This window comes from Cynara cardunculus, assembly GCF_001531365.2.
Source record: "Cynara cardunculus var. scolymus isolate 2C chromosome LG 1, CcrdV1, whole genome shotgun sequence".
Classification (NCBI taxonomy): Eukaryota; Viridiplantae; Streptophyta; class Magnoliopsida; order Asterales; family Asteraceae; genus Cynara; species Cynara cardunculus.
The window spans coordinates 13820608-13834081 of NC_037528.1; the positions used below are offsets into that span (position 1 = coordinate 13820608).

The 13474-nt window shown below is 35.4% G+C and overlaps 1 protein-coding gene across 5 annotated transcripts in view; it reads right to left on the reverse strand.

Moving 5' to 3' along the window:
* The window catches only part of LOC112515733 (autophagy-related protein 101), a 10252-nt gene extending 2461 nt beyond the window's left edge, over window positions 1-7791 (reverse strand). For 3 of the 5 annotated variants that reach the window (XM_025122656.1, XM_025122648.1, XM_025122662.1), the window contains exons 1-4: window positions 7506-7791; window positions 7266-7302; window positions 5950-6035; window positions 5161-5256 (exon numbers count right to left, since the gene is read on the reverse strand). In XM_025122656.1, coding sequence (XP_024978424.1) covers window positions 5161-5256; window positions 5950-6035; window positions 7266-7302; window positions 7506-7538 — 252 coding nt within the window. In that variant the 5' untranslated portion in view covers window positions 7539-7791. Of the gene's footprint in view, window positions 1-5160; window positions 5257-5949; window positions 6058-7265; window positions 7303-7505 lie in introns of all 5 variants that reach the window. The other 2 variants (XM_025122668.1, XM_025122677.1) reach the window with 2 other exon arrangements.
* Window positions 7792-13474: the final 5683 nt, after the last annotated feature.

Genomic DNA, 13474 nt, shown 5'->3' on the forward strand with positions numbered 1-13474 from the left:
CTTTGCTGTTATTACTGCTCTATTTAAAGGGCCAAGTTGCTTGAATAAAATCATTGAGTTTTTCCTCAGTAAAGTAGAGTTTTAATTCTCTTCATTTGGTATCAGAGCTCCATCGTAAGGGGCCTGTTTGAGTGAGGAAATCAGAGGTTGTTGAGAAAACAGGAAGGAAGGTGGTCCAATGGCAGCGGAGAACAACGGTGGCAAAGGATTTGTGGTACCAGCCATACCAAAATTCGAAGGGCACTATGATCATTGGGCTAAGCTGATGGAGAATTTTATTCGATCAAGAGAGTATTGGGATCTCATAGAGATTGGGATCAACTATCCTGGTGAAGGAAGAGTGCCTACCGAGGAACAACAAAAGCTGTTAAATGAGCAGATTCTGAAGGACTTGAAGCTGAAAAACTTTTTGTATCAGGCTATTGATAGAGACATCCTCGATACCATCCTTAATACTGATACAAGTAAGCAGATTTGGGACAGCATGAAGCAAAAGTTCCAGGGGTCAACCAGAGTGAAACGAGCTCAACTACAAGCTTTACGCAAGGATTTCGAGACACTAAATATGAAAGAAGGGGAGTCGGTTAACACCTATTTTGCAAGAACCCTTGCAATAGCAAAGAAAATGAAGGCGTGCGGAGAAGCCGTTCAAGAGAAACTAATCACGGAGAAGATACTAAGGTCAATGACTCGTAAATTCAATTATGTGGTGTGTTCGATAGAAGAATCGAATAATTTGGATACACTTACCTTGGATGAGCTGCAGAGCAGTCTTTTAGTCCATGAACAGAGGATGAAGGTCGATGTTGAGGAAGAACAAGTCTTGAAGGTGACAGAAGAAGAAAGAGGCACGGGAACAGCCATGAGAACCAGGGGTCGAGGAAGTTATCGAGGAAGCTTCCGAGGTGGTCGAGGTCGTGGAAGATTCACTAATGGCAGAGCTACGATCGAGTGTTTCAAATGTCACAAGCTAGGACATTATCAGAGTGAATGTCCTAGTTGGGAGAAGAATGTCAATTACGCCGAGTTTGATGAAACGGAAGAGCTTCTGCTTATGGCCAACGCTGAAAAGGAAGCCATGCGGGAGAAAGAGGTATGGTTTTTAGACTCCGGTTGCTCTAACCATATGACAGGTAACAAGAGGTGGTTCACGAATTTTGACAATCGATTCAAGAACTTTGTAAAGTTGGGGAATGGCACAAGGATGCAGGTGCAAGGGAAAGGAAATATAAAGCTTTCGGTTCAAGGTAGAACCCACATCATCACTGAAGTCTATTATGTACCAGAGCTGACCACAAACTTACTCAGTATGGGGCAGTTCCAAGAGAAAGGGCTGACGATGCTAATCAAGGATGGAAGATGTAAGATTTACCATGAAGATTGTGGTCTCATAATGAATCTACACATTTCATCAAACCGGATGTTTATTGTGCCGACTGAAAATTTACCAGCTGAATGTCTACARACTACAACCGAAGATGTTTCTATTCTTTGGCATAAACGGTTTGGTCACTTGAACCAAAATGATTTACAGCTTTTATCTAAGAATAATATGGTGAATGGGATGTCTCCTATCAAAGAACTGACGAACGTATGTGAGATGTGTGCAAAGGGAAAACAACACAGGGAGCCCATCCCRAAAACAACCAATTGGAGAGCGACARAAAAACTCCAACTTGTACATACAGACTTGTGTGGACCAATCACACCTTGCACCACAAACGGGAAGAGGTACATACTAACGTTTATTGATGATTTTAGCAGGAAATTGTGGATTTATTTTCTTTATGAGAAAGATGAAACATTTGGAGTATTCAAAAACTTCAAAACCTTGGTTGAGAATGAAGCCGGAAAGAAGATAACTTGTCTCARAAGTGACCGAGGTGGCGAGTTCAACTCCAAAGAATTCAATGAATATTGTGCTGCCAATGGAATTAAAAGACAGCTGACCGTAGCTTACACTCCCCAACAAAACGGAGTGGCGGAGAGGAAAAATCGAACTATTATGAATATGGTTCGTTGTTTGCTTGGGGAGAAGAAAATGCCAAAAGAATTCTGGGGTGAAGCAGCCCGGTGGACAGCACATATACTTAACAGAAGTCCTACATCAGCCGTGAAAGKTAGGACTCCACATGAAAGCTGGAGTGATATGAAGCCTAAYGTTGAGTATTTTAAAGTGTTCGGATGCATAGGACATGTGCATATTCCGAACCAAAAAAGAGTAAAGTTGGATGAAAAAAGCCACATGTGCATATTTCTCGGCATAAGCGAGAGATCCAAAGCATACAAGATGTATGACCCGGTGAACAAAAGGACTATCGTAAGCAGAGACGTGATCTTTGATGAGGATCACAGTTGGGATTGGGGAAGGAGTTCAGCAAGGAACGATTTGTTGACGTTAGAGGAGGTAGAAGAAATTGACAACACAAAGCAATCCAATGATGACAATCCCGAACCTGAAAACAGCAATCCTGAACCAGATTACGACAGTCCAGAACCTGAAAACAGCAATCCTGAACCAGATTACGACAGTCCAGAACCAGAAAATTTCAGCCCAGAACCAGAAAATTTCAGCCCAGAAAATTTCAGCCCTTTAGAAACAGCAGCAACAAGTACTTCTAGGCCGACTGAAACTCAAGGAGAAAGAAGACGTGTTGCACCCAAACATCTCCAAGACTATGTTAGTGGAGAAGGGCTTTCTGATGAAGAAGCAGAGCAGTACTTGGCCTTTCATGTGTCTCAAGAGGATCCTATATATTTTTCTGAAGCTGTCAAAGAAAAACGGTGGCAAAAAGCAATGGATGCCGAGATAGAAGCAATCGAGAAAAACCGGACTTGGGAACTAGTCAGCCTACCTCCTGGAATGAAGAAGATAGGAGTTAAATGGGTCTACAAGACTAAATTAAATGAAAGAGGAGAGGTTGACAAACACAAAGCCAGGTTGGTAGTTAAGGGTTATGCACAAAAATACGGTGTGGACTATGATGAGGTATTYGCACCTGTGGCTAGGTGGGATACAATACGAATGATACTAGCAATGGYTGCACAAAAGGGTTGGAACGTCTTTCAATTAGACGTCAAAAGTGCATTCTTGTATGGAGTTTTGAGAGAGACGGTTTATGTAGAGCAGCCTGAAGGTTATGTTCGAAGAGGTGAAGAAGACAAGGTCTACAAGCTGAACAAGGCMTTATACGGATTGAAGCAGGCACCGAGGGCTTGGTACAGCAAAATCGAAGAGCATTTTCTCAAGGAAGGCTTCATCAAAAGTAGCCAGGAACATACATTGTTCTTCAAACATGAACCTGAAGGCCGTTTTCTTGTAGTAAGTTTATACGTCGATGACTTGATTTTCACGGGAAATGATTCTGCCTTATGTGACAGATTCAAAGCCTCCATGAATCGAGTTTTCGACATGACAGATTTGGGAAGGCTGCACTATTTCTTAGGAGTTGAAGTCCAGCAAACAGAAAAGGGGATATTCATATGYCAAACTAAGTATGCCAATGAAGTGGTAGCAAGATTTGGAATGGAGAATTGCAACCCAGTAAACAATCCTATGGTACCTGGAACAAAGTTAGCTAAGGAAGAAGGGGGAGCACGAGTTGATCMGTCAATGTACAAACAATTGATAGGTAGTCTAATGTACCTAACAACTACGAGACCGGATGTGATGTTTGTCGTTTCTTTCTTAAGCAGATTTATGTCCAGTCCAAGGGAAGCTCACCTAATGGCTGTTAAACGGGTACTAAGATACATCAAAGGTACAACGACCTTTGGGTTGTTCTATGAGAAAGGAAACAACGAGGAGTTAAAGGCTTTTACAGATAGCGATTTTGCTGGAGACGCAGATGGTGCTAGAAGTACATCTGGGTATGTTTTTATGTTGAGTAATGCAGCAGTAGCTTGGAGCTCGAAAAAGCAGCCCATTGTGACTCTCTCAACTACAGAGGCCGAGTATGTGGCAGCATCTGCTTGCGCTTGCCAAAGTATTTGGATGAAAGCAATATTAGAGAGTCTCAATCAAGGTCAGATTAAAAGCATGATAATTTATTGTGACAATAGCTCTTCAATTAAGCTTTCCAAGAATCCGGTGTTCCATGGGAGGACGAAACACATCAAGGTTAGATTCCATTTTCTTCGAGAATTGGTTAAGGAAGGAGAGATCGAGCTGGTTCACTGTGGAACAACAAATCAGATTGCTGACATAATGACAAAACCACTGAAGCTGGAAGCTTTCGTCAAAATACGAAGAATGCTCGGAGTTCAAGACAATAAGAAGCAAACTGAGCTGTCAGCTACAAGCTCAGTTTGGGGAAGGATGTTGAGAGAATAGGTCAGCAGTAACCCATTCAAACTCAGCTGGAATGTGCCTGATATTTAGGAGAATAGCTTTGAATAAACCAACTGCATCGTGGACCTATTTTTATGCAGATAGTTTAGGATTCTACTTTTCTGTTTTATAATTMTTGTTTCTTTGCTGTTATTACTGCTCTATTTAAAGGGCCAAGTTGCTTGAATAAAATCATTGAGTTTTTCCTCAGTAAAGTAGAGTTTTAATTCTCTTCATGTTCAAGTCTTGTCTACATGTATTTTTAAAAACACAAGAGGTATATAAAAGAACACCAAAATTTAAGCTAAAACAACAAATTTGTCAATAGTGGGACTGAACCCAGGCCTTTTGTACAAAGGCAGTGACAATTACCATCTCCGCCCTTAAAGTCTTGCGCTAACATTTCAGTTTCAAAAACTATATGGTGGCACCGAACAAATACGGTGGCACCCTTCAGAAACGTAATTTTCCCCCTTAAGACGAAACCACGGGCCACCGTATCCTTGTATGTATGTCAGCCCCTGGATCAAACAACACAACAAAACTACTTTTTTCTTGCTAAAATGATCTCCTTGAAGGCATTTAATGAAGCTTAAGGTCTGATGGATTTTCATATTGCAATAACTTGGAGAAAAGATTGACATTTTGGATGTCAATGACCATTTTTGTGAGTTCTTTTAAGTAACACAAGCTCATATTTAGAACTCCTTAGCAGGGGGGACTCTTGAAAGAGCAGCTCATAGTTAAACGGCAAGTAGAACCACTTTACATTATGTTATGATCACTACTAAGCATGACATGTAAACCAGCAGGTGAGAGGCACTTTTTACCTGGTTTTTCTTGTTTGGATGTTTCTCTACCTTATCAATAAACTGATCAATCTTCTCATCTACTTTCTTCTCAAGCTCTGCATCGCCACATTGCACCTAGACAGAGAAGCATCCAGCAGTAACTAATATGGATCCTTAAATATAACATTAAATGACGTGCTTGCAAATATTCATGGATGAAGTAACAAATGAACATGATATCCTCATTTTACAAAATGGAACAAGCACAACGTAATAAATCAATGAAGAAAAAGTAATATTCTGACCAAATGGCTTTTGAGATATCAAACTACACAAAAGATGATGGTTCAAAAATATGCAAGTGATGCTTTCACAAGGTAAATAACAGATTTCAAGTCCTCTGATGCCCATATATGTCATTCGTCAACAGGAATGTTGACCTTCCTCAACATATTCTAGCAACTAACAGGTATAAGAATATTAGCACATATTAGCATCTATTAGTACAAGAGATAACAGATTTTGTAACAAATAAGTTGGACTGGGATGATTAGTTGGTTGGTTCAGATTTGGATGGCGAAAATCACCCATCTTTATGGCCAAAGCTCACAATATAAGAAGCTTACAAGAACATTAGCATCATATTCAGATCTACATACATGTAGCTGTTTTCAGCGATCTTCCTCAGCGCCAAGCGACAATGGTGTGTATGCTAGAGGTATTACACAATAAAATAATCTACAAATGTAATATATATTCATCTAAATGATTATACTTTTTTAAGGCAAAATGACATATGTATCATCCAAGGATGTAGACATCACTTACATATGTGATTTCAAATAGTTCCAAATCAATGTCTTTGGGCCGCACCAGACCTAGAGCTCTGTGAAAGAAAATTGTGTGCAGGATGCCTGCAAGCATTTAGTCATACGACTAACTATGTGTTATGAGTGTTATTGCCGGCTCGATTGCAAAGGAGTGTGTATAGAGCTATAAGACTTATATCAAGATGAAGAACTCATGAAGAAGAAAAAAAAACATAAATTAAAATGATACACACCAAGACAATTATTTCTCAATAAGAAACTATAAAGATAAATGCTGCTAGTCATAAGAAAAATATATTTAGAAACATGTATGTAAAGTTGACAATTAGCTAACAATTATCCAAACATAATCCTTATCATGGACGTTTGATTTCCCAAATAGGCTAGACTAGGACCATTTCTACTCAAGATATGTTGGAACCTCAATTCTCTCCTCAAGGGCTCTTTTGGAGAGTAAATCAAGGGGTTCCACATTCTCACATCGTATCACAGCCAAGGTCCACCACACAAGGGACTCGACACTATGGTGCAATCTATACTCGTCTAGCCCCCTCTCAACACTTTGGGACAATCTGTGCCCATCTAACCTCCGTTGGAGGGGCCGTGTCAGAGTCCCTCATCGGCTAAACTTGTAACATTTCTACTCGATATATGTTGGAACATCACTTCTCCCCCCAAGGGCTCTTTGTGGAGAGTTCCACATATTCTCACAATATGATTACAAGAGGCACTAAACAACATACACACACAAAGCAATAGGGTGCCATGTTGTCAACAAACATCAGCAGTTCACTACATTCAGGAACGGGATTGTCCAAGCACACAAATTATCAGGCTTCCAATTTCAAAAGCAACTCCAAACACAAAGACATGCTAATTTTAAATCTTTTGAAGTTCAAAAGTGCACCTTTTAAGGACATCCTAATTGTAATCGATTCTGCTACAAAATGGGAGTATGTTATGTTTACCGGTGCAATATTTAAACGATGGCCCAAATATGTTCCAACTTCTACCCTTAAAATCAACAAAAAGCCAGCCTGAAACTATCGCATATTCACCAAGATGACTGCAATTTGAACTACGGTAGACCAGTAAGAGACGTTGGGGGTGTAAAACTAGATCGGGAAGAAACGATCATCTAAATTCTAAGTGATAGGCATACCACAACATATCGAATTATACTTTTAACCCTAGAATTAATTAATTGCCTGGCTAGTCGTACTTTAACCACCGAGATACAAGGACGGTAGACCCTTAAATTAAATATGAATAAATTGGGGAAATAAGGAGATCTAATCTACCCAAACAACTTACATCGAAGAACTTCCCGTATCTCAAAGTACTCCACATCCTGCAAATGGAAATTAAAAAAAAAATAAGGAAAGTACAAGAAATGGAAGTTAAGTTAATGATGAACAATCAACAAAATATGCGACGTAATCTTCAGTTATCCGTGCCAATTATCCATAATTACAGTGAAGTCATGTGTATTTATTGAATACTAGATTCCAGCATACAGTATGAATCCTCGTTAAGCAAATGCATACAAATTACCAGTTCTTTCAGTTGACAAACTTCGCCGTTCATTATATCTGTTGGAATCGAAAACTGTTGTGTAAAGTCGTGAACTAGATTTGGTTGTGAAAGAACCCTAATTGCAAGTTTTGTAAAGCAGCAAAATTAGGAGTTTAATCGGGGATTTGCGGATTGCACGTCGCAATTGGATCCAGTTGCTGCTCCGTTTCGTTGATGTAATTTTGTACTTTTGTTTTGTGGGCATACCCCCTCACCTAATCGGATTAATCAGTATATATCCCCTTTCAAGCATGAAAATTTGGTCATACTTATCCTCAAGTTTTTAAAATATAAGTATATGGACACCCTTTAAAGTTACTTTAGAGTGAACTTTTATTTGCTTCTAACTCTTTAAGGATACGTTTGGTACATTGGATAAGACAAAATGATTGGAAATTGGCTTTTATGATTAATATTAGTAGGATAATTTTCTAGATCCTATTTGGAAATCACTTTCCAAATATTGTATTTTGTCCCTATCATGCTTTGGACTTCCACGAAATCAGTACTGGGATAATCTAGAAAAAACATGCTCGAAATAAGGCAGTAATTTTGTATATATAGTATTTAAATCACAAAATTATGTATCTATGAAAGAGATTGACAGTTACGACGGTTAAGAGGTTGTAACAGTTAATGGATAAGGTTGAAAAGCAGATACAATCGGATCTAGACTCAAGATTCAATCGACCGGCAGTCATCACTGAACACACATTCAACGATAGGTCGTGTTCAGCTCTAAGTGGCATTCAACAATAAGCTGAAAGTTAAGGGTGACAATGGATCATGTTGGGTTGGGTTCGGGTTCAACCCGTTTATTAAACATATTGAAAATCTCAACCTAGTCCAACCCATTTAATTAAATGGGTTGAGTTTTTTCAACTTAACCCAACTTGTTATCTAAATGGATTGACAGCGGGTTGACCTTTTTTATGATTTTCTCAATCTAACATGTTAAATAAATTGGTTGAACATGAGTTGACTCATTTAATTTTAAAAATCTAAATAAAATAAAAATTATTAGACTTTTTAATTTTATGAATAAAACACAACTATAATCACAAATACAAATAAATTGTTCAAAAGTTTGAATAAAACACAACCACAACAAATACGTTATTCAAAATAAATTGGAAACCTTTCATTTCTAAGTAGCTCGACTTCCACTTTCACCAACTTCAATTTAACTCTCGGTGTTACTTTCCTTTTGATGTAAGTTTTCTTTGACGTTTAAAATCCATACCAGATTTGTTTTGCTTTAATTAGTTAATTAATTTATTCCCATTGTTCTTTGATGGGGGTGGAGGAGACTGTAAATCATCTTCTTCCGAAATTCCAACCGTATTACTATTAATCACTGAAATAGAACACAAATGTTATGAACAGTTTCATATTTATTTCCCAAAATGAAGTAGTTACTATTAAATATTAATCAATGAATATAGAACCCAATATAGTAATAGAGGTGGAAACGAAAATAAAAAGAGGTGGTTACTGTAAAAGAAGCATATCAAAAAAGAAACATCGCAATGAACGTACTGGTTACTATCATAAAAGAAACATATCAAGAAACATTATATCAAAACAAAAGAGGTGAAAACGGATGAATGGATCACATTATAAAAGAAACATATAAAAAAGGGAATGAATAAAGAACTAGTTAATATTTCTGATTAACACCAGAACAGTGAGAAGAAATCAGTGAGTTCCACCGATTTCGTACAACCGCATCGATCGAAATTTGTGTGTTCGACGAGAGAGAGACGAGATGTGGAGACCGGAAAGGGAAACTATTGACTGTTGTGTTAGTCTGTTGGGGATTTGGAGGAAGACGAGAGAGAGCCAAGAGGGAAACTTGGAGACGGACGGGTAGAATATTACTTTATTAGGGTTTCACAGTTGACAAAACGAGAGGGTTTTCATTGTTTGATGGATAATATTAGATATTACAATTAAAATTAAAATAATATAATATTTTAAATGAGTTAAAAACGGGTTGTAAACATGTCGAAAAATTCATATCATCTAACCCATTTATTTAAATGGGTTAGACGGGTTGACCCATTTACTTAAATGTGTCGAAAATCTCAACCCAACCTGTTAATTTTGGGTTCAGATAGAGTTTGCGGGTTGGGTTACTCTTTGACACCCCTAATGAAAGTTCACTTTCAACAACAGATGAAGATCCTTTAGTGACAGTTGATACCTGATGCCGAACACCATATGATGACTCATGACTCATTCCTTTGGAACCCTGCTAGGAGCGTTGCCCGTAGGACCTCGCAAGGGAGCGCGGCCCCTTTCACCGTCCGCTTTATGGCGATCTATGGCAATAGGGACAACATTTGTGAGTGAGCACTTCGCACTTCATAACTCACGTATGTTTGCCTCATCACCTCAATCAATCTCAAATAAATCACAATTACAACAAATGGTTAATGACACTCAAATCACCAACTATGACAGAACAAAAAAAATCCATATTCCACGTTTGATAGGACTGTTATGTGGAACAAAGTGGAACATGCGTGTTCCACCACTACCCCATGGAACAGGATGAAACAAATTTATATTTTACCAATATAACCTCAAAATAAAACTTACGAGTGTTTACCAAATTTTATATTAAGTCATGTATGGATTAAATTTGTCAATTTGAATAAATTGGTGTTGTTTACTTTTTTATCTGAATCAACAGTCTGATGACAAAATTGACCGATTTACCCATAAGTATGAATTATGCATTGTTTGATATGAGAGTGTTGAAAAAAACCATTTGACCGCCCAAACCGGTCGAACAAAATCAAACTAGACAGTTTTTTGCTGTTTGAGTGGTTTAGTGGTCCGATCTGGTCTAAAAAAGAGTCAAACCGTTTGGTCTAGTCTGGTCTGCTGTTGAACATTTTTTTGAACAGCCTGAACCGAACCGACCACAAAAAATACGCACGTGTTAGTTATATTTAATTTCATGTCCTTGGCTAAATTATTCTGACTCAATTAAAAAAAAAATGTTTGTCCAGGATATTATGTTTTTAATTTTCATTTCTCAATTGATCGTATTTTATAAATTGGAAAAACTCTGAAATCCATCAAAATCAAATTCAAATTTCCAAATCGTCATGCAACTTGCTTAATGTTTGTCAACCTACTCAGTGTTTTTTATTTATTTTAGAGATGAGTTTTTTTTTTTTTTTTGATAATTCGACATTCTATTTTTTTAATAACGTCCCTTTTTCACAACCTTTTAATTGTCTTCTAAAACATCAAAGATCTCATTTTTACATTTTATTCATATATTAAATTATATTTATTGTATATAAGCTTTTTAAAATTTTCATTTTACTGTCTTCAAAATTTTGCTTTAAAACGGTTTCTATATTTTTATTAATTTATTGTATGTTAATAATAAAAATAATTTAGATTAGGGATACTATAGAAATTAGAAACTACATAAACTTTTTATTTTGGTATCATTTTAATTGTTTTGACGAATACTTTCTAATGATATATTTTGTTATGAAAAGATAATTATTTATTATAATTTAATAAATTACATAAGTTAATCAAAATATATAAATGAATTATTATGGATAAATTGGTCATTTTGATTGTTTTGTTTTGTCCAGTTCTGTATTACTAAACGCTGAAAAGTTGTTTTGTCATGTTTTGTTCTGCTCTGTCCTATTATGTCATCTCATATCCTATTTGGATACCAAACGCACCCTAAGAACATTTCCAACCACACATCAAAAACACCATCTTGACAGATATGGAAATTCCAACCGCCAAACAAAAAAAAGACATTTTGTTGAAGATGAGACATAAATGGTACATATATGTGTGTGTGTGTATATATATATATATATATATATGTGTGTGTGTGTGTGTGTGTGTGTGTGTGTGTTATATTTTCATGTTCAAATAGCAAATATGTCGTGTGTTTGGAAATGAAGCAAATTTTTGGTGTCTATGTTCCCACAAATTTGCTAGATTTTGGTGATAGGATCGGAGATGGTCTGAATATTTCACTTTAAGTGGCCAAGTTAGCAGAAAATCCGGGTGTTCTTCACATAAATTTAGGCTCCAATCTTTCGTGCAATTCAAATATACATCTTATTAGATTATTTGTTTGTTATAAAACATTAATGGTATCATTTTTGTACATCTTATTTTGCCATTATTTCTAAAAAATATTTGAATCAGTAAGTTGTATGTAAATAATACGTTCAGTTAAATTTATAATCACTATAAAAGAAATTTGGTGTTAAATTATATTCGAATCAAATGGTTTGGTTTTCAACGTACTAAAACAATTGTGATTTGCTTTTTATGCAACTTAGAAATAAACAATTTATATTTATTTAAGGGACCAACAAAATAAATAACGTTTTTATCGAGTTTTATAACTTTTTACTTAAACATTGTAACATAATTTTTTAGAGCGAATTACGTTGTTCGGTTTTTGTATTTTGGATATTATTTGGTTTTAGTTTCTGAAATTCCTAGTTAATTTATTTGATTTAATTTTTATCACAATTTAAATTTAAAATAAAATGTATATTATTTTAATTTAATTATGATTTTCTACAAAATAATGATAGAGTATTTTTGTTAGAGCTCAAAGATCGTTTAATTTAAATGATAATTATATTCATGATATTTTATATATTTAAAATTAAAGAGATAATCTACCTTAATAAAAAAAATGTAGGTGTTTTATCTTGGATTTTCTTGTGTTTATCACTTAGTTATATAAAGAGTTTTAAAATTTTAGATATTTTAGCAAATAAAAATAAGTGTTCCATCTCGTAGTTTTATCTTGCGTTTTCTTGTGTTTATCACTTAGTTATATGGAGAGTTTTAAAATTTTAGATATTTTAGCAAATAAAAATAATTGTTCCATCTCATATGTTTATCTAGTATTTGTTATGTTTATTTGCAATTATTTACACGAATCCAACATAGAGCTTTAATAAATTGTATTTATGTTTAATCAACTTATAATCTGAATTTTAAATAACATGCATTAATAATGGTAATTGATGACAAAATGTAGTTTTTAAGAGTTTATTCTAAATGTTTTATAATATAGTGTGTGGACTTGGGATCATGTGAGACCAAGGGTTTTTCGTGAGACCCGTAAGACTAATTCTCAACCTTTGTATTAGATCTACAATCTGAACATTCATAATCATAAAATTGCCACGAGACTTCTCAATAATCACCAAAATTGTCACCGTGCAACTTTAGACCATTAGATCATTAGCTTATAAAGTTGATCAATGAACATAAATTGGTCTTACGGGTCTCACGACAAAAACCATTGGTCTTAACCCATAGTGTGTGTGTGTGTGTGTATATATATATATATATATATAGAGAGAGAGAGAGAGAGAGAGAGAGAGACTTGGCATCATGTGAAACCATGTTGTTTTCGTGTGACCCGTAAGACCACTTGCAAAAACTGTGAAGGTAACTTTCATAATGTTTTTACTGTGAAGGTTCAAATTTTTTTTAGCTTCACAATACTTTGTTATGAAATTTCAAGTGTGAAAATGTGGTCTTTTTTATCTTCACAATATTTTGTTGTAAAATTTCAAGTGTAAAATGGTATCAATGGTCTCACATAAAAAACTGATCTCATGTGAACCTAAACCCATATATATATATATATATATACATAGAGAGTTTGGTTCAAATACTAACCAAGATTTTTGTGTTAACTTTGTTAACCAATTTTGGCCATTGATTCTTTACAATAAAGGGTTGTGATTAATCATGATAAAAAAATTAAATTTTTAAATTTACAATTTCAAAAAACATATGTAAACAAAGGGGAAAAGAATATTTAGGTAATTTTCTTTTTTATGTAACTCCCCTATTATTAATTGGGAGTTACAAAATCAAAAAATCTCATTATTTTTATTAATTTATTTTTGTTAATGTAA